Source organism: Chrysochloris asiatica, unplaced genomic scaffold (genome assembly GCF_000296735.1).
Source record: "Chrysochloris asiatica unplaced genomic scaffold, ChrAsi1.0 scaffold00166, whole genome shotgun sequence".
Lineage (NCBI taxonomy): Eukaryota > Metazoa > Chordata > Mammalia > Afrosoricida > Chrysochloridae > Chrysochloris > Chrysochloris asiatica.
In genome coordinates, this window is record NW_006408684.1 from 1,386,658 (window position 1) to 1,408,657 (window position 22,000).

Consider the following 22,000-nt stretch of genomic DNA (forward strand, 5'->3'; position numbering starts at 1 on the left):
TGAGGCTTTCTACTCCCGTAAGGATTTACACCCTCGGAAACCCTGTACAGGGTCGCTATGGGTCGGAACCGACTCGAAGGCACTTAACAACAACAATTAAAGGTTAGTTCTTTTTTTTTAAATTTAAGATTCATAGTTCCATTAGGATACACAGTGAAGGACACGATGTTTTTTGTCTGAGGCTTTTCTTGTACTCTTTATATCAAAATACTAGGGCTCAGACATGGAGTAAGAAAAAATTAAGAACATTTTTACGTTTTAGTGGAGAAACATTGTAAAATCTATTTAAAAAATATATTTGTATAATCTGGCCAAGATGGAGCTGAAAGAATTAGGTTTTCAAGAGAACCTAGGCAATGAAGCACAATAATCCCTTAGAGATGGGAAACAGTGAGATGAGTCCCAGGACTGCTCCAAGGTAGCCCTTGGAGAGTTTCCAGGCTGCAGTGCAGAGAGTGGAATCCAGGTGAGATTAAGTGATTTCTCTGAATTGAGAAGACGAAAGAGGTTAGAGTGGCTAGACTTCACAGCCCAGAGTCCTGGAAAGGACTGAGTTGCACAGAGAAAGAGCCCCAGAGAGCTGTACAAGGCTCCTATATTAGTTTTCTATTGTTAATGTGACACATTACCACAAAACCAGTAACCCAAAACACATACATTTATTATCTTGTAGCTTCTAGGTCTCAAGTCTGTGTGGGCTTGACTGTGTCCTCTTTTTTGTGTTAACACCTTGGTTTTGTTACAGTATATGAAGTACATTGAATACTTAACTGTAATTGGATTTTTAAATATTTTGATGGTTGTTGTCAAATTCAGTTACTTGTGGTGGTCAACTTGAGACCCTCATTTCCTTTCTAGCTACCAGCTGCTTGCCAATCTTTCCTCCTATAAGTTTCCTGCCTCATGTCTCATGCTTTCTATATGACCCACTTCAGTAAATGTGACTGTAGGTAACTCCTCTCTAACTTTTTCTTCTTGTACATTTATCACATGCTTGCTGGAGAAAGTCTTTTGCTTTTAAGGGTATATGTGGCTAGATTATCTACATGGGTAGTCTAATAGGCTGTTCTTATTTCCCTGCCTTAAGGGCCATATCTGTTGCATTTGTAAAGTCCCTTTTTGCATGTAGTATAACGTATTCACTGGTGTGGCGCTGTGGGTTAATGTGCCAGACTGCAAAGCCATTTGAACTACAAGCTCGATGGTTCAGGCTCACCAGTCGCTCCTTGGAAACCCTAAGCAGGGTCGCTATGGGTTGGAACTGACTCTACGGCACTTAACAACAATAACGTATTCACAGATTCTGGGGATTAAGATGTGGACATCTTTGGGGATCCATTCACCTACCTTGAACCTGTAGCTGAAAACAAGAAGGACAGTGCAACCCAGAATGAGCAGAAAATTCATTTAATTAAAACAGACTCAGAACTAACACTTAACGTTAGAATTAGTAGACATGCACATTAAAATAATTTGTACAATTGTATTGCATATGTTCCAGAAAGGTAGAATAAAGATGAACATCTTGAGACATGAAAATGTAAAAAAGAACTGATTTATATTGTAGAGATGATATAATATGTGATGTGAAAATATATTGGATTAACAGAAGATTAGACATTGAAGAATAATGAGCTTGTTGTTGTTAAGTGCCATCGAGTCGATTTTGACCCATAACGACCCTGTATAGGGTTTCCAAGGTGCAGCTGGTGAGCTTGAACCACTGACCATGCAGTTTAATTGACTTTGCAGTCTGACACATTAGCGCACAGCACCATACCAGGACTCCAATGAACTTGAAGACCTACAATAAAAACTGCCCAAACTGAAACAGAAAAACAAACAAACAAACAAAAAAAAACCTGACCCAAAACTGACCCGATTTAGTTGGTGTTTCTGGAGGACAGAGGTTAAGAAAAAATATTTGAAAAATAAATGACAAAATATTTTCAAAATTTGTTGAAAACTGTAAACCTACTGGTGAGGCACTGTAGCCGGACTGTGAACCACAAGGTTGGAAGTTCAAACCCACAAGGTGATCCTAGGAAACTATGTTGTTGTTGTTGTCAAGTGCCATCAAGTCAAAACTATACAGGATCGCTATGAGTTGAAATTGACTTAACGGTACTTAACAATGCCATAAACTTGTTGATGCAACAAGAAACTTCGTGTGCCCTATGCACAAGTAATATGAGGAAAACTTCACTAATGTACAGTGTCAGGTTGCTAAAAATCAGTGATAAGGGGGAAATCTTACAAGTATCTAGAAAATGAAGGCATGTTAAAAATAGAGGAGCAGTGATAGGGATGACAGTGTATTTCTTGTAGGAAACAATACAAATTGGATGGATGAGAGTAGAGCCACATCTGTAAAGTACTGAAAGAAAGCGGGGGGATGTGATGGAACCAAACATAAATCTGCCAATCTAGTTTTATTTTCAGTAAAAATACTTGTCAAAAGTAAAAGACCATTTCATTTTGCACAACTGAAAATAAATCACCAGCAGATATGTACGGGAAATGTTAAGAGAAGTTGTCAGGCAGAAGGAATTGGGAGAAGATAGAAATCTCCATCTGCAAAAATGGAATGAAAAAAAAAGTTCCAAATCAGTTCCCATAGCACATCCATCCTAAGGAACTAGAAAAAAGAAAGCAAATGGATTTCATAGTAAGAAAAAGAAAGCTTACGAACATAAGAGTAGAAATCAGTGAACTAGAAAAAAGCAAATCAATTAAATTGACAAACTTCTAGCCAGACTGATCAAGAGGGAAAAAAAGATGCTTATGAATATCAGGAATGACAGAGCAGACAGCATTACAGATTCTGTGAGTACTAACATGGTAATCAGGGTGTATGCAAACCAAAATGAAATCCAGTGCCACCAAGTGATTCTGACTCACACTGACCCTATAGAACAGAGTAGAATGGAGCCTTAGGGTTCCCAAGACTGTAAATCTTTAGGAAAGCAGACAGTCTCATCTTTCTCCTGTGTAGTGGCTGGTGGGTATGGACCACCACCCTTGTGGTTTGCAGGTCAACCTTTAATCCACTATGCCACCAGGGTTCCTTCAGGGTATATTGTGAGTACCTTTATGCTAAAAAAGTTTGAGAAATGGCCAAATTCCTTGAAAGGTACAAACTACTAAAATTCTCTCAAATATTGTGGGAATATTTCAAACATTTTAACAATCAAAATTCTTGGTCAAGAGTAATTCACTGTTAGTTCTATCAAATATTGAAGGAAGAAATAATACTAATTCTGTACAAACTCACTGGAGACCAAATTTCAGAGTCTCTTCTGACATCTATTTTGATCTTTTCCTTCTTTCTTGTCTTCTGAATGACCTTTTTTTGCTTTCTTCCTGTATGATATTCTTGGTGTCATTCCACAACTCTTCTGGTCTTTGGACTTTGGTATCTAATGCATCAAATCTGTTTTTGAGATGATCTCTAAATTCAGATGGGATATCGTCAAAGTCATATTTTGTCTCTTGTGGACGTGTTTCTTCAGCTTCAACCTGAACTTCCATATGAGCAATTGATAATCTGTTCCACTGTCTTCCCCTGGCCTTGTTTTGGCTCATGATACAGAGCGTTTTCACAGTCTCTTTCCACAGATGTAGTAAATTTAATTTCTGTGTATTCCATTTGGTGATGCCCATTATATAATCATCCTTTATGTTGTTTAAAAAAGGTATTTGCAATAAAAAAGTCATTGGTCTTGCAAAATTCTACTATGTGACATCCAGCATCATTTCTGTCACCAACGTCATATTTCCAATGACTGATCCTTACTCTTTGTTTCCAACCTTTGCATCCAGTCACCAGTAATTATCAGTACATCTTGATTATATGTTTGATCAATTTCAGACTGAAGAACTTGGTAGAATTCTTCAAATTCATCATCATAGGCTGTAGTGGTTGGTTCGTAAATTTGAATAATAGTGGTCTTAATTAGTCTTCCTTGTAGGCATACATATGGATATTGCCCTATCACAGACAGCATTGTTCTTCAAGACAGATCTTGATATGTTATTTTTGATAATGAATACGACACCATTACTCCTCAACTTGTTATTACTGGCCTAGTAAACCATATGATTGCCAGATTCAAATGGCCAGTATCAGTCCATTTCAGCTGACTAATACTTGGGATACCAATGTTTATGTGTTCCATTACATTTTGATAATTTCTAATTTTGCTAGACTCATGTATATGCAGTCTATGCCAATTATAACTCGATAAAACTGTTCAAAGTAATTATTTTCTATTGTATATACTGTGATTTTCTTTATTTGTCAACTGCTTCCTTCATTTGGCCCATGAATTTTTCTTTATGGTGTGTTTCCTTGTTAACATTGATCAATATAGAATGTCATATTGTTCATTTTTAGAACTCATCCTGAGCAGTAAAATGGAGTCTTGGTGTGGTGCTGTGGGATTAACATTGTACTGTTAATCACAAGGTTGGTAATTCACACCCACCTGCCAGTACTTAGAAACCCTGTATAAGGTCTTCAGTTAAAAGCATCTCCATGGCACTTAACAATAACAACATAAGCAACACTAAAGTAGACATTGGGGAATAATAATAATAAAATAAAAACATGAAGAGAAACATGATCCATGATTCATGGAACATAGATCTGGAGATTTACCATGATAAAAATCACATGCATCTGTAAAGAATATGAGAAGTGTAGGAAATGATAGAATTTGTTTTGACTAACTACATTGTAGCAGATTAAAGTAAATGTCTTAGTCGTTTAGGTACTTCCTCTGGGGTAAGAATGTATTTTAAGGGCATTTGTAAAATGGAGAACCTGTCTTGTAAGAGTTCAGGGTAGTCCCCTAAAGTCTCTAGCACATCCATTATGTCTGATATGTTAGACATATACTTTTACAGTTCTGAAAGGACTGCAGCGTATTTAAATTGGATTAAATGTTTTATAAATTGAGTATAATTGTAATATAGTCGTATTTATTTTTTTGATATAAAAGATTTAAGAATGGCATTTCTTTATTTTCCACCAGATCTAAACACACCAACATATAACAGCCATGATTCTCTGGCCTATTGAAGAATAATATCGTGCCATAATGTATATCATATATCTAGAGGTAACTTTCTTGGAAATCCCAGAAAAGTTAAAATCCTAACAATCAATTGTTGTTGTTAAGTGCTGTTGGGTCAGTTCCAATTCATAGTGACCCTGTGTAAGGTTTCCGAGGAATTGCTGATGGGTTTGAACCACTGACCTTCTGATTATCCTTCCAGGTTATACATCCTATAGCACGTGCCACATCAGGACTCCTCATCCCTAGGCTGCCACTGATTCTGTATTTTAGATGAGAATGTAGTTTCTAGAATTTTATCAAAGTCAACCATGTAATATGTACTTTTTTTTTTACTTCTGTCACCTACCACAACTATTTTGAGACTTTCAACCTGGCCATTCCTTTGCATGGATTGGAGTTTATCACTGATTCATTTACATCCACTCACCTATATGAGACCAAACGGGCAACATTACCAAAAACTAAAAATGAGAAGACATGAAGGAGTAGGCAATCCAGTTGACTGGGAACGGGGGGGCAGGGAGGAAACAGAAAGAATACTGATACATTGTGGTGATTGCCACAATTTGATGGTGCTTAAAGGAGCTCTGGTAGCATAGTGGTTACAAATCGGGCTGCCAATATCACGGTCAGCAGTTCGAAACTACCAGCTGCTCCACGGGAGATAGATGAGGCTTTCTGCTCCCGTAAAGATTTACAGCCTCAGAAACCCTGCTCAGGGTCACTATGGGTCAGAACCGACTCGACGGCACTTAACAACAACAGCAATGTAAACTTTACCTAAAGCAACAATGAGAAAAAAAATAAGAGCAAAATGCTAATTTTGTATGACTTAAAAAACTGCAATGAATGACTCTCGGAGAAAAAAAGTATAATTAATGTAAAAAGAAAGCTTTGATAAAAAATCTTAGTCTTTAAGCTTTCACATATTTTTGCTGTGTTTTATCTACAATTTTTGTAGTTACCTAGACACTGATACCCACCACTCATCTGTCAGTTTGTCATACTGTGGTAGCTTGCTTGTTGCTGTGATTCTGGACTCTATGAGACCAGTATTTTAAAATACCAGCAGGGTCAACAATCATGGACAGGTTTCAGCTAAGTGTCCAGACTAACACAGACTAAGAAGGAGAGACAGACTACTTCCAAATGAAAAAAACCTTGTGACTAGCAGTGGAACACTGTCAGGTAGCACCAGAATATTGAATATTGAAGCATGATGAAGAGCACCAGAATACTGTTAGATGTAATGCCAGAAGATGAGCCCCTCAAATTGGAAGGCATTCTTGGTATAAAGTGGAGGGTCAGTGAAAAAGAGGAAGACACTCAATGAGATGGATTGAAACAATGGCAGCAGCAGTGGGCCTAAGTAGAGCAACGGTTATGAGGTTGGCACAGGACTGGACAGTGTTTCATTCTGTTGTGCATTGGGTTGTTATGAGTTGGTATTGACTTGACGGCACCTAACAACAACATACCCCTAGTAATACAGCAGATGACCTAAAAATACACTAGCTATCACTCTAATCATCTCCATCCATTCCAGTCTAATGAGATGGGTTGGCCAAGTGGCAGCATCAGTGGACTCAAGTGTGGCAACAGTAGTGAGGTTGGCCTAGGATCGGGCAGTGTTTCGTTCTGCTGTGCATAAGGATGCTATGAGTTGGTACTGACTTGATGGCACCTAACAACAACAACAATCACTATCAAATTCATTAAAAATTTCCACATGAAGATACTCTTGCTTTTGTATATTTAAAGACCACATATAACTGTGGTCATGTTGTTGTTAAGTGCTGTTGAGTTGGTTCTGACCCATAACAACCTTGTGTAGAGTTCCCAAAAGCAACTGGTGGGTTTGAACCATCAACCTAGTGGTTCAAACTGACCTTGCAGTCCAGCGCATTATCCTGCAGCACCACAGTAGATCCTATTAGCTGCCTCCTTCTTTGTACGCACATCGTAGAAGAGATAATCACTGAGTACAAGTTCTTTATTCCTTGCCAGTTTGTACCATTAATAAATACTGTACTAGCTATACAAATATATGTGTGTGTGTGTTTTTCTTAAGGGTAAAGATCTGGTAAACAGTTAAAATAGAGGTCAAAAGCCATGCGTAAAAGGTTATGAACTTTACCTGAGGGACACAGCTTTGATCTAGACCCACTTATGTTGATACTTTTGTTGTTAGCTGCCATCAAGTTGGCCCTGACTCCTGATGACCCATGTGTGTCAGAGTAGGAGTGTGCTCCATTGTGTTTTCAGTGGCTGATTTTTTAGAAGTAGGTCAACAGGCCTTTCTTTTAAGACAGCTCTGGGTGGATATGAACTTTCAACATTTTAGTTAGTATCCAACACTTAATTGTGTGTACCATCCATTGTACAAAAACAATGTTTTTGTAGTTGTTGTTAAGTGCTGTCATATAGCGACCCTGTATAGGATTTCCGAGGAGCAGCTGGTAGGTTTTTAACTGCCGACCTCATGGTTCTAAGCGACGTTGGGCCCCAGTGCTATCTTACAGTGGCTCCATGGCGCTTTTACTCATAGTCTATCTGAAGTTGCAGTATAGAAAATAACAGCCAAGGAGGGGAGAGGTTATTGCAGGACACATGCCAACTGCTACTAACAAGAAACAAGTGCTAATGCACCTGGCAGAAAGGGAGCTGGAAGAAAACCTAAAAAGTCAGCATGGGTACTCAGAAAGTATAGTGCTACTACATAGTCGCTAATAGCCTGCAAAGAGATCTGGTAGTGCAGTGTTGAAGCATTAGACACTATACCACCAGCACTACTCTATTAAGATTAGAGCCTTGAAAACTGTGGGCCAGTTCTACGCTGCCCTACATGGTCACTGTAAATCAGAATCCACTCTACAGCAGTGGGTTTGATTTAATTTTAGTTAATAGCTCTGTAAATTAGTAGTCTCTGTAGTGGTTACGAATCGGGCTGTAAACTGCAAGGTCAGCAATGCAAAACTATCAGCTGTTCCGTGGGAGAAAGAGAAGAAGGCATTCTGCTCCTGTAAAGATTTACAGCCTCAGAAACCCTATACAGGGTCGCTATGAGTCGGAATCAACTCCACGGCACAAACCACCAACCAGTGTTGTGACTTAATAAAAGAAGATTATCTAGTGCATTGTGTTAATTGTTATACCTGCATTGTCTCATTTAATATTCAACAGCTACATTGTCAGGTGCCGTCAAGTCAGTTCCAACTCATAGCAACCCTACATGGGGTTTTCGGGGAGCCGCTGATGGTTGAACTGCTGACCTTGTGATGAGCAGTCCAGTGCTTATACTGCAGCGCCACACCAGGACTCCAGCTACAGCTATAGGCACTCATGTTTTAGAAATAACCTGTCCGTGTTATTAAGTGTTATTAAATGCCTTTGAGTTAGTTCTGACTCATAGTGACCTTGTATAGGGCTTCCAAGGGTTTGAACCACCAACCTTATGGTTAGCTTTTTGTTGTTGGTAAGTGCTGTCGAGTGGTTCTGACTCATAGCCTCCCTGTATAGGGTTTCTGAGGAGTGGCTGGTGAGTTTGAACTACCAACCTTGTGGTTCAAAGCAAATTTGCAGTCCAGTGCATTATCCTGCAGCACCACACCAGGACTCCTTATGGTTAGCAGTCTAGTGCTTATCCAGTAGCAGCATACCAGGACTCCTAAACAAGTATATATAATCAGACATACACTTTTGATCAAGAATCTGAACATTGATTTTACTAATTTTATTATTTACCAAAAAAAATAAACTTAGTTAATCTGTACATACACTAAATTCTTTTTTGTTTATACCCCATTCTTTTTTGTTTATACCTGAAAAGGTTTAGGGTAATTACTAAACATACGTGGTAATCTGTAACCAGAATAGTTCTCTTGGTTCACATTGAATCTATATTTATCCAAAATGTAAACTTTATGAAACTTGTATGCATCTTCATTACTTTATCTCTAATGTTGTGAATAGTGCCGATAAACAAATGTGTTAAAAGAACATTGATTGCCCATTTTCATAAACATGGAATTATAATTAAATGCAGCTCATTGATTTTATGAAGACTTTTTATTGTCATTTGGGTGAAAGTTTGCAGAACAAGGTGGTTTTCCATTCAACAGTTCATACACATTTTGTTTTGTGATGTTTATTGCAGTCCCCACAGTGTAACGACAATCTTTCCACTTCTCCCCTCAGTTTATCGTTTCCAGTGGTCCCTCTTTATCCTTGGATAAATGTTGCCCTTTTGATCTCCTATGGTTGATTGTCCTACGGATTACATATCTCCCTGCTGTTACTGTTCACCTGATAGGTTTGCCTGTTGTTTGGCTGTAAGATGATACATGGGAGTGAGTTCAGTTCCAGGCTTGAAGGGTTCCTAAGTGTCATAGTCTTGGGGATTCCACCAGTGTCTATCGATTCAGGATCTTTTTTTCTGATTTTGAGTTTTTTTCTGCATGTTTGCCCACTCTATCCAGGACCCCTCTTGTGATCCGTTTCAGGCAGGTTAACAGTGGTAGCTGGGTTCCAGTTCTCCTAGTCTCAGGGTCATAGAGACTGAGGGTTCATGGGCTTCATTTGTCTTACAATGCACCTTTGATTTTCTTCATTCTTCTTTTCTCCAGATAGGGAGAGAAAAATAATCGCACTTTAGATGACCACTGACTCTTGATTTGATAATTTTGTTAAATTTATAGCCATTATTTTGAACATGCCATTAAATTTCAAAGAAGCCTTACTGGTGCATTGGGCTAAGTGTGGGACTGCTAACTGAAAGGTTAGCGGTTCAAACCCTCCAGCTACTCCTCAGAAGAAAGATGAAACCGTTTGCTTCCTTAAATCTTTACTGTCTTGGAAACCCTAGGAAACAGTTCTGCTCCATCCAGTAAGGGGCACTGTGACGCAGAATCAGCTCAATGGCTGTTACCTGGGTTTTTAAAACTTTTTAAATGAAACTTTGTTTACTGATAAAAAATATTAGAATTTGGGCCCAAAACTTCCCTGGTGATATGATTAAAATTCTCTGTTCTACATCTGATCTTATTGTGAGCACAGTGGCTTTGTAGGATAAGCACTGGTCTGGGAAGTACTAGTTTGGCAGCTTGAGTGAGCTGCTCTGTGGGAGAAAGGTGAGGCTTTCTGCATTCTCAAAGATTTACTATCTCGGAAGCCCCATAAAGGGATGCTATGAGTCAGAACCAACTCAAGGACACTTAGCAACAACGGCAGCAACATTCTTATCATTTTCATGTCCATTTATTGTGGTTTTACAAAAGAGCGCAGACTGTGTCAAAAAGGGAAAGGGTTATGCAAGCTTGCTTGCTTCTTTTTACTGTTTTCTTCCCACTTTGAACTGCTTACTAAAACTAATATAAACCTAAAAAAAAATCTCAGTAATTGCATTTAGATGTGCCACTTGCTGGCTATGCAATTTTGGCAAATTACATAATCTCTCTGCTTCTGTCGTATTGAGACAATAATGTTACTTAAGTCATAGGATTGCTGTGAAGAGTAAATGAGTTACTATGGTATCTGTAAATCACTTCGAATAGTGCTGGGCACATAAGAGTGCAATAAATACTAATTGTTATTTTTAGGGTTTTTATGAGGCTTAAATTAAATGGGATTACGCATGTAAAATGGTTAGCAAAGTATCTGGCATTTATTAAATGCTCAATAAATGCTAGTGGCTCTAATTTAAATATTCAGGTGCCTGTTTGTCTAAATTAGTTGTACCTTTGGATCTCTGCCTATTTCTTTAGTGAATTTGAATTTGTTTTAGTGCATAAGGAAAAATCATGGGTTTTCATAGTGTCTTCTCCTAACAGGTAAATGTTACAAAGTTAAAACTGTTGTGAATATGTAATTATTTTCTGATTTATAAATTTAGAATATCTGTTAGGCCTCCCCCTTCAAGTTCACATTTGCTTGTTTTTATTTGATTATTTAAAATGTATAGATCTTTGATTAAAACCACAATTTAGTAGTTTTCTTTAAAAAAGAATGTTAATACTTTTGTTTCCCCCCCCCCCTTCTTCTTTTTAAAATTACCTCCCTTTATAGGTTTGTGGAATCTTGCTTCTCTCTTTTCCAACCTTTGTTTATTTGTGTTGATGCCCTTTGCCTTTTTCTTTCTGGAATCGGAAGGTTTTGCTGGCCTAAAGAAGGTAAGTGAATCATGTTTTGAAAGTTAAATTTGTTCAATGAAGAAATGAATATTCACATTGAACTAGAAAAAAACAAAAATTCCTGCTTTAGGATATGTCTTGTAGTTTAAAGCATGACATGAAATTCTAAAACTCTTAAAATATCTTTTGATGAAAAAATGATTTCATATCCAATGTTTTCAGGATAGCAGCATCTTATAAAGTTAAACATACTCCCATTGTGGTTTCAAACTCCCAAGATACTGTGTGTTAGTGATTTTGGTAAATATAGGAAGTTTAGAGGTAAGAGAGCTGGGAGACTTTGCAAGTACATCTTACAGGACTTTACAAGTGGTAATAACTTAATTTTACTTGAAAGTGAAGCAACAAGTTTCTATTTATAGCCTATGGAGAACTTTGCTAAACATTTTTGAAATATTAGGCAAAGATTTACAGAGTCCTGATGTGGTAAGGATAAGGACTGGACTGCTAACCACAAGGTTGGTAGTTCAAACCCACCAGCTGCTCCTTGGAAACCCTGTACAAGTTCACTGTGAGTTGGAAATGACTCAACGGCATATAAAAACACCAACAAATGCAAAGATTTACAGTAGTTAATACTTTAAGTGACTTTCAAGGTTGGCAAAATGAATTCTATAGTTCAAGTAATTATAGACACATTCTATCTTTTAGATTTTTCATTTTATTCATATTTTGATATATGGAATGATATATCATGAACTTGAAGGGGGAGGCCTAACAGATATTCTAAATTTATATCATTCCATATATTCTAAATATATATCTTATATATCTAATATCAGAATAAATTTATCATAGAAGTTGTAAACTATGAAGTTTTATTTATTTTATAAAACTTTCATTGAGGTCTTAGGAAAATAATCATTTATGTAGCGTTTTGTGACTTTTGATTTCATATTAAGTGCAACACATTTCAGATATGTACATTGACGGGTGCAGTGAAAGAGTCAATGAGAGTCAATTTCTGTAGAATTTTGGAGCCAAAGATTTTTTTTTTTAGTTTTTATTGTGAATTATGTGATAATTTATATGGGAGAACATTAGCTTTACATTCATCCTATCTTATCCTATCTTATTGCAATGATTACAATTCCCTGCATGCATCATCAAACAGCCAAAGGCCGTCAACACATAGCCCTTTTCCCTCCCAGAGTCCAGAGTCCCAGCCACTCCATCTCTCCATGAAGCCAAAGATTTTGATGGCTATTTATTTAGTTAATGAAATTTTAAAACATTAAGACAAGTCCTCTTTAAAGTGTTCAAGAGCAATGATGTCAGTTTGAGGACTAAGGTGTGCCTGACCCAAGCCATGGTATTTTCAATAACCTCATTTGCATGTAAAAGTTAGACAATGAATAAAGAAGACCATAGAAGAATTGATGCATTTGAGTTGTGGTATTAGAGGAGAATATTAAAAGTACCATGGACCACGAAAAGAATAAACCAATCTGTATTGGAAGAATTACAGCCAGAATGCTCCTTGGAAACCAGGATAACCAGACTTCATCTCGCATACTTGGGTCATATTATCAGGAGGGATCAGTCCCTGGAGAAGGACATCATGTTTGATGAAGTGGAGGGTCAGAGACAAAGAGGAAAACCCCCAACGAGATAGACTGGCACAGTTGCAGCAGCAGTGGGTTCCAGCATAGCAAAGAATGTGAGGTTGGCCCAGGACCGGGCAGTGTTTCATTCTGTTACCGAAGGTTGCTATGAGTTGATACCAACTTGATGTCACCTAACAGCAACAACAACAAGAAATATAGGAAGGAGCCCTGGTGGTGTAGTGGGTAAAGCATTGGGCTGCTAACTTCAAGGTCAGCATTTGACCTCCCAGCTACTTCGTGGAAGAAAGATGATGCTGTCTGCTCATGTGAAGATTCACAGCCTCGGAAACCCTATAGAGTAGTCCTACTCTGTCTGTAGGGTCGGTGGGTTGAAGAAGTTTAGTTGGAAGGTGCAAATGGTTAATGTGCTTGGATACTCACTTAAACATTGGAGATTTGAGTCCACTCAGAGTAGTTGCAGAAGAAAGACTTCCCCAAATACAACCACTGAAAATGCTGTGGAACACGTGGGTTACCATAGAATTGACTCAACAGTAAGTCATCTAACTGGTTTTAAGAAATAGTTGTTAAGCTATTTTGGGATCTTTCTGGCTGCCCAAATGAAAGACGGGGTTCCTTCTTTCAATAAACATGCAGTGGGAGAAATTAGATATGTATTTTACAACATAATTACAAACATATAATGTATTGTTTGGTAAGTTTTAAAATAGCAAGGTATGAGGACAGATAGTGAAAGGACTGACTGCCTTGATCTGTGTCGGGAATCTGGAAAGGCTTAACAAGAGGAGTCTTGAAGGATGAGTAGGAATTTCCTCATTAGTATTGTAGCATTGTAGATTTGAACAGGGCATGGAGTTCTGATTGAATTGCTGGAGCGGCCACTGGTTTGGTATGACTGATGGTTAGAGATTCGGGTGCAAGGATAGCTTGTTGTTGTTAAGTGTGTTGAGTCAATTCCAACTCAATGTGACCTGCATAGGGTTTCCTAGGAGCGGCTGGTGCGCTTGAACCACCAACCTTGCAGTTCAAACTGACCTTGCAGTCTTGCGCATTATCCCACAGCGCCACACCAGGACATAGGAGAGATAAGCTAGTTGGGGCCAAATCATGAAGGTCCTGACTACTTTGAAAAGTCATTTGGATTTTCTTCTATAGATAACAGGAAGCTCACAAAAGTAGCCTCTACTGTTTTATCTAAGTATCTTTAGAGATAAATGCACATTTCAGTGTTGTCTGTATCACTGAGGAAAGGAGTATGTGCCCTTCACAGTGTGGGACACTCTTTCATAGAGGTATCACAACGCTCAATCAGCCACCCACCTGCCTCTGAAACACTTTCATCCGAAGTCTCTAAAATTGCCACATTGACGTTGGCTTTAAATACCCAGAAGTCTGACACCTTCACCTCATTGTGTAAGCTTCCAAAACCCAAAACCCACTGCCATTAAATCCAATCCAACTCAAAGCGATCCTGTATAAGGTTTCTGTGGCTGTAAATATGGGAGCAGAAAGCCTTATCTTTTTCCTGTGAACTGCTTATCCTACCATGCCACCAAGATAGAATATAGTTGGTAAACTTTTATTCTCATATTAGATATGTTTAGTATCTACCTAGTTTCTATTTTTTATGAAAATTATTGATGATTGTTAATAGATTGTTATTAAATAAATTTTTAAAAAGCAATAGTGTACAATATCGACAGACAACTTGCCTCTGAGTTATTTTCCTCCCTCTTGTGAGTTAATCTGTGAGAAAATAGATTTGGCTAAATCTATTGTAGCACGACTAGTAGCCTTCTCTAGAATAAGAAAAAAACAAAAAAGCAAAAACTTAGTGACATTTGTCACTTTTATCTTGCTACTCTTTATTGATACGAGGTCAAAATTGAGAATTCAGCTTGAAGAAGGATCCAAAAACATCATTAAAGATATTTAGTGTCTAGTATTTGTTCCTTCTAAAATTTTTACTTCTAACATCTATCACTATTCAAAGAAGATTCTTCTCTGAGCACAGCTTTGATGATGATGGTCATCTGCCCAGATTCCTTCAGAGTCGCCAAAAGCATTTTATGATTTCAGGTGTGACTGAATTGTTGGACGAATGTGAAGTAGAAATGACATTGCCAATCCAGTTAATTCTCCCAAAGAGCAAAGGATTATCAAAAGGAGCGCACCATGGCGGGGTCCAGGATTGCTATCATTGATCTCTACTGGGAAGTTGGATAGAGGAATGAATGCAAGTTGTAGAGACCAAATTAAAGACTTTGGTCTCTAATGCTACTAGGGAGTCCTCGTGTGGCACTGTAGGGTGAGCACTGTGCTGCTCATTACCAGCCACTATTCTGGAAATTACTATGCACCACAACTGACTCAACAGCACTTAACAACAACAGTGTTACTAAAGGATGAAGATGTAGTTGTAGCTTGAAGGTAGAGCAGATAGGATAGTTTTCAAGTAGAGGATGCTGATTTTACTGATATGCTGAGGGGAGGGGACCATAGAAGAGAGATTGAAGAGGTGAAGGTGAGAACGTTGGTTTTAGAGTGCCTGGGCATCTTGGGCAAATTCCTTAATCCATCTAAACACCTTAGGTTGTCTTTTTGTAAAATTTTGTGAAATGTCATTATTAAGTATTTATCCTTACTGTGCTGTAAAGATGAAGTGAGATGGATTATTTATGTGGAGCACGTAGTCTAGGACTTTGCTCAGTCCATGTTAGCTATTATCCTAAAGGTAGTCTGTAAGTGGTTTTGACTAATAAGTAGTCTAGGCAGCATATCAGTGTTATATGAAATCATGAGGAAGTAACTGAATGCAGTAAAGTCGGTTCTTGATTTTTCACAACAGTCTTAGGCAATTTTAGAATTCAAATTATTTTTCCTCGTATTTTATAGCGTATGTGCTAAAGCAGAATAAATCAGTTTTTGCATTAAACATAGCATACTGTAACAGACCTGCTTGAAGATACTGTGCATTTTAGACCCTAGTAGAAAGTTGAAAAGGAGTCCTGGTTTGACACGGTAGGATAAGCACCAGACTGCTAACCACAAGGTTAGCAGTTCAAATCTACCAGCCAGTCCTTGGAAACTATACAGGGTTGCTATGTGCCAGAACAGATTTGATGATACTTAACAACAACAGTAACAACAGAAAGTTTGAAAATCTTTAAAATAAATGTAATATGGCATATTATTTAAAAAATTCATATTTTCAGTTTTAAAATCAATTACATGAAAGTTAAAAGGGTTACTAGCATATTATAGACTCCTGGTGTGGCACAATAGGTCATCACTGGACTGCAAACCACAAGGGTAGCAGTTCAAACCCACCAGCTCTCCTGGGAAACCCAGTACAGGGTCACTGTGAGTTGCAACTGACTCTATGGCACTTAACAACAGCATTATATAGTTAAGCCTAATTATGTAAAATACAGGTTTGAGCCTTTCTACAGTGTCTCTTTCTTTAATATAAGATCATTTGGTATTTACCTGTACAGATTCTAAATAATGAAGTTTCTTGGGATACATAATTCTTTGTATAGTACTGTAGGTTACATTAGAATTATTAACCTCATTGAAGTTAATATTTTGACTGACTACAATTATAAAAATGTTTGCCGTAGTTGGCTGGCAAATATATATATTCAGGTATTTTAAAGCGTTTGCTCACTGGTTAAGTTTGGTATGTCTAATTTCTGAGGTGATGCTACAGAGAAGTTAGAAAACACTTTTAATTGGTAGATTAAGCACAGTAATTTGAGTAATGACAAACTTGTAATATAGTTCAGTTACATTTCCTTCTTTTCCTCTGACCACCCTCCAGGTACTGTTTTACTATGTTTAAGTCTGGTGTAGTCCCTAAATGGCATATGGCCCCACCATACTCCCATTGATTCCCCTGGGCAATCGATTTTAAAACAGCTTCTTGCATATTGTGCTGAGATGCGGAAATTGGCCACTAGCCATGGGCGGATGCGGAGCTTGAATTGAAAATCAAATTAAGTGGAATTCTCTACTTAGTTTTTAATTAAACCACTATGTTAATTCAAACAGGACATTTTAGGCCTAGGGGGTTGACTATGTCTTTTAAGGGCCTTAAATAGCCTTTCTTCTCTCTCCTTACTATGGTGCATGTTTCTATTTTATTAGGCCCATCTCCTTACTGTGCCTTTTTTTTTTTAAATAATTTGCAAGTGCAAGAGAAGATAGACGGTTTAGATAAAGTAAAAATTTTTTAGTCATAAACTAACTTTTATCTTGAAAGTCTGACTTGTTTTGAGCAATTGAATGTTTATCAAATTTTGATTATTTCACTGTTATCTTTGCATAGTCTATCAAGCTGTGTATATGTTCATGTGAATTTGAACTTGACCCCACACGTACATCTTAATTTTCCATCTCTGATTATGAAGTTCTGCTGGTTCTAACTGTGCTATAGAGTATTCTCTCCTTATTATCTTTTACTGATCACTATCAATTGTTGACCAGAGAACTTGGGTTTTAGGATTAGACAAACATCTATTGACAAAAGTTGCTGTTCATATCACTCCTCAAACCAGTTGCACAATTTTTTCTGTTTTGCCTCAGAAAAGAACTCTGAATTTTCTGAATTAGTGTCAGAAATTGTTTTCCTATTTCATAATGAACTCTAAAGGTTCACATACTATTTTAGCATCTACCTTTGAATTAAAATGTATGAAGGAAAGAGCCAACAACATAATGAAAGTGGACAAAGAAAATCGACTCTATGATTGGTACATAAGTTTCTTGGCAGATTAAGTCATAGACCAAAGATTTTTCTGGGAGTCAACTTATACTGTAGTCACCTTTCTATTTACCTTTCATTTGAAGGTATGGCACAAAATTTAACAAAAGCGACAGCAACATCCTGACCAATTATCCAAACTATCCAGACATCCCAAAATGTTCAGAACATAACACACGGTCTGTAGGATTAAGAGGTTAACTCCTATAACTTCAAACGAAGTGCTTAATAATAAAAGCAAAAAGTACAACATTTGAGGTAACTTCCTTTCTTAATTAATTAGATTGACCAGGTGGAAGCGAAGAGTTCTGTGCTGGCGTTTGCAATGTCCATAAAGCTGAGCAACATGACAGCACAATAGAGGAGGAACAAAGATTTTTTTAATATGTTTCTATCCTGTGTCACAGTTTGAAATTGTCCTGGTTTATGTCCCTTTTGGCAAACTTACATAAAAGTGACCTTGTACTGTATTTTATGACCAGATGACTTTTTTCCCCCAGTGGCTAATTTGTCTCAGGCCTCCATTCTAAAGAGACACAGAAATGAGTAGGAAGTCCAAGTCTCTTTGTCTCAGTGAGCTTTCATTGCATTCTTTCATTATTTTTGCTCGTTTTTTGCCACTGATCATCCATAAATTGTTGGAAATGAGTGATTAAGGAAGTGCTGCTTAGTGTTAGTGGCACATGCGCATATTTGGCATGGTTTTTGTGGGTGAGAGGAAATCACATACAAAAAGGAAAACTCCTGCTGAGACCCCTTCAAGGAAATTTAACTTGGGTCATGTTTTGATCTTGGTGTTTATTACAGAAAATGGAGTCATATCTAGCTAACTATTGTTATGTGTTAATTTGATTTTCCCAACACCTTCAAGAAAAAAATCATTTGATAATTTGTTAATATAATCCCCCCCCACACACCCCAGAAGGAACATTAGTTTATTTCTTAGAAATAGCATGAATGAGAATGATTATTTTCCAAAATATCCTATTCTGATTGTGTTATTATACTTGAGGTCGATTCCTTTTGGAGTTATTATTCTAGTGTAGGAATATCAAGTAACCATTTTAAACATCGACGCTTGGCTCAGAGAATCTGTTAAGTACATTTATTTCATTAAAACAAAATTTGAGTTTATAAAGATTTTTAAATAAAAATTGTTTAGCTCATGAATTATTAATTTTATCACTATATTAACTATAATTGTGCCTTGGTGGGAATGAAATTATAACTTGAATTATAATTACCAGTTATTATTAAACTGCAATTGCTTGTTAAAAGTACATTATCAATCAGTTCCTGTATATGTTTGATGGTGTGAACATTTGAAATGGACTATTATGTAGTACTTTCATTGTTTTTACTGTTTATAAAAGAAAAAAAGGAATTCCACAGTTAAAGCAAGATTGTGTAGTTGCATAAAACAATAGTAAAGAAAAAGTGAGCTTTAGCATCCAGAAGACCTGGGTTTAAATCCTGAATCTTTTACTTGCTATTTCTTTGACTTTGGCTACATTTCTTAATGTCTACATTTATAACATGGGGCTAGCAAGACTTAACCTGAAGGGATTACTGAAAGAATAATCTCATTTAATCTGTTTGTAAAGTACCAAACCTGCACATTAGAAATAGTAATTGTTTTAGGTGTTTCATTGTATCAACTACATCAAATTTGATAATTACATATTAGGAAAATTTGCATAGGATTGTATTTTATATGTAACAAAATTATATGAAAACTACATTGATGTTTAGTCAGCTTTTATTATTATTTTTAAAGAAAGAATCTGTTTTATCTTACAGCAATATAATTTTACCAAACTATTTTATATGATCATTAAATTTGCTAACTAATGTCTCATAATTTAGGACTCTTTGTTAAATGAGAAAAAGTTTTGGTAAGAAAAAAATAAAAAGTCACCAGGTTCAGATTTTAAAGTAATTATATTTTCAATTAAATTGGCCCTAGTGCTTCCAATATTCATGAAGAAGTTTTGTGGAAATAATTCTTGTCAGAGTCTTCTAAAATTTCTGTTGTGGGAGGGATTAAAAGATCCTCTTCCTCGGTTAAAATGAACTTGATTTGAAAGTAAAATTAAATGTCAAGTTGAATGCTGACTAGAAAGCTTCTTCTGTAATTGTTATACCCACAGGTCTGCAGAGCAAGATCTCACCAAAGAGGCTAGAGTTTGGAGTGTTAAAATCTTATATTTATTTGGCATTTAAACCCATATTTATGTGTCTATAAAGTTATTTATTCAGCATATCACAATGTTAATGCTCTAATCCCTATGAAATGTTTGCCAGTACATAGCTGAAATTTGGTATGTTACTTTATAATATATTTATTTGGTTCATTAGTAGGCCCAAAATAAAAGTTGTATAGTCAGGCTTATCAAAAGCTGTAGGTTGTTTGATAATTTTGACATTAGGCAATTTTTTAGTTTGAGATATGTACCTACTTTTCTTTAAAGTTTATGTCTTTAACAATTACATTATTAAATATTTATTGGTTTACACATTTCAGTTAATGAAAAAACATTTTCATCTATAAAGGAAAGTTTGTATTATTCTTAAGAGATCAAACTTTAAAACAGCCAAAATGTTAAAATATATCTATAATCTATCATCTGTTAGTGATTAAAAATAAGATTTGCAGGCAAAAACTGAAAAAATAAGAATAAATCAGAATTAAATGTACTGCAATGATCAGTTTTATAGGAAACATTTTATTATCTTTCTTGGAATACAGGGAAAGAAGAAGTTTTAAGATTGCTACTTAATCAAATGAACATTTAAATATTAGATTTAAAGGTTATTTTGACTGAGTTATTTGATAGTTAACATTTCTTTTCATGTCTTAATTAGCATTAATAATTTCATAAATATTGAAGTTTTAAAATAGATTTGTAAAGGGCTTTAACAGCTTTTTGAACTCTTTTTTTTTTTTTAAATATCAGGAAGACTTATCTGTTCTTTTAATGATTTTTGTTCCATTTTAAAAATGCTTTAGAATTAATTAAATTATATTTCTGATAAGTTATGTTTCTATCTTTTTAGAAGAGATTTAATGAGGTGCCATATGTTGTGGTAAGAGCTTACTGCTTTAGATAATATTACTGTGATTCAGTATTCTGAATAAGGTTTCTATTTTCTTTTGCCATTATCTTAGTTCAGGCTTCATATTGTATATAAACTACTATCTGACTGTGGTTTACTTTCTAGTCATTTCCTCATACAAAGTAACCTTCATACTAGTTTGCAGAGTTACTTTTTTCTTAAAAAATACAGATGTTTATAACTTACCTCTTTAAAGTGTTTTGATGGTTTCTCATTGCCACCAAAATAAAATCGAAAACCCATAACCTTATTTATATAACTCCAGATAAATTGGCTCCAGCCTGTCTTTTTAAAAATTGTGGTACAAATATATATGACAAAACATGTACCATTTTAACAATTTTTACATGTACAGTTTAGAAATTAATTAAAATTTCTCATGTTGTGCATTCACCGTAGAACAACAGAGAAATGTGGTTCCAAATTTATTCTTCACCTTTACACTTATACTCTCTGTCTTCTAGACAATGATTCACATTTTCTATCTCCCTCCTACTCCTGGTAACCACTAATAAACTTTAGTTTGCATCCATTTACCAAGTCTAGAAATTATCATGTTAAGCGGGACCTTATTTGTCCTTTTGTAATTGACGGACTTCACTCAGCATGTTTTCATGGTTCATCCATGTTGTAGCATGTCTCAGGACTTAATTTCTCTCAATGGCTGAGTCATGTTTCATTGTATGGATAGACCACATTTTGTTTATCTATGAACATTTGATTTTCCCCCCACCCATTGGCTTCTGTGACTAATGCTGCAATGAACAGTGATGTCCAAGTATCTGTGTGTGTTTCTGCTCTCAGTTCTTTAGGGTATTGAATGGAGTGGCTGAGTTACATTGTTTTGCATTCTGTATATACCAATTTGGAGTCCTGATTTGGTGCTGTAGGTTAATGCGTTGGACTGCAAGGTCGGCAGGTTCGAGCAGTTCAAAGCTCTGTCTTGGAAACTCTATACAGGGTTGCTATGAATTAGAACCGACTCAACACTTAACAACAACAATACACCAATTTGAAACTCCTTTAGCAATGCATGAGTGTGCCAGTTTCACCACATCCTTTCCAACACTAGTTGTTTTCTGATCATAGCCATCCTGGTGGGGAAAAATGGCATCTCATGTGATGGTTTTGATTCACATTCTCCTTAAGGAGACGAAGCCAAATGTATTAGAGAGAACTGTCTGCAGCCATCCACTGATCATAGCGATGTTGTTAAACATGTTTCGTTTGGAATAAAACCATACATATATCAACTGGAACCCTAGTAACAATACTTTTTTT

The 22,000-nt window shown here is 36.4% G+C and overlaps 1 protein-coding gene across 1 annotated transcript in view; it reads left to right on the forward strand.

The window, feature by feature from the left end:
* Window positions 1–22,000, forward strand: part of LMBR1 (limb development membrane protein 1) — a 195,809-nt gene that overhangs the window by 88,246 nt on the left and 85,563 nt on the right. Inside the window, exon 5 of the mRNA XM_006871291.1 lies at window positions 11,145–11,248. Coding sequence (XP_006871353.1) covers window positions 11,145–11,248 — 104 coding nt within the window. The remainder of the gene's footprint in view (window positions 1–11,144; window positions 11,249–22,000) is intronic.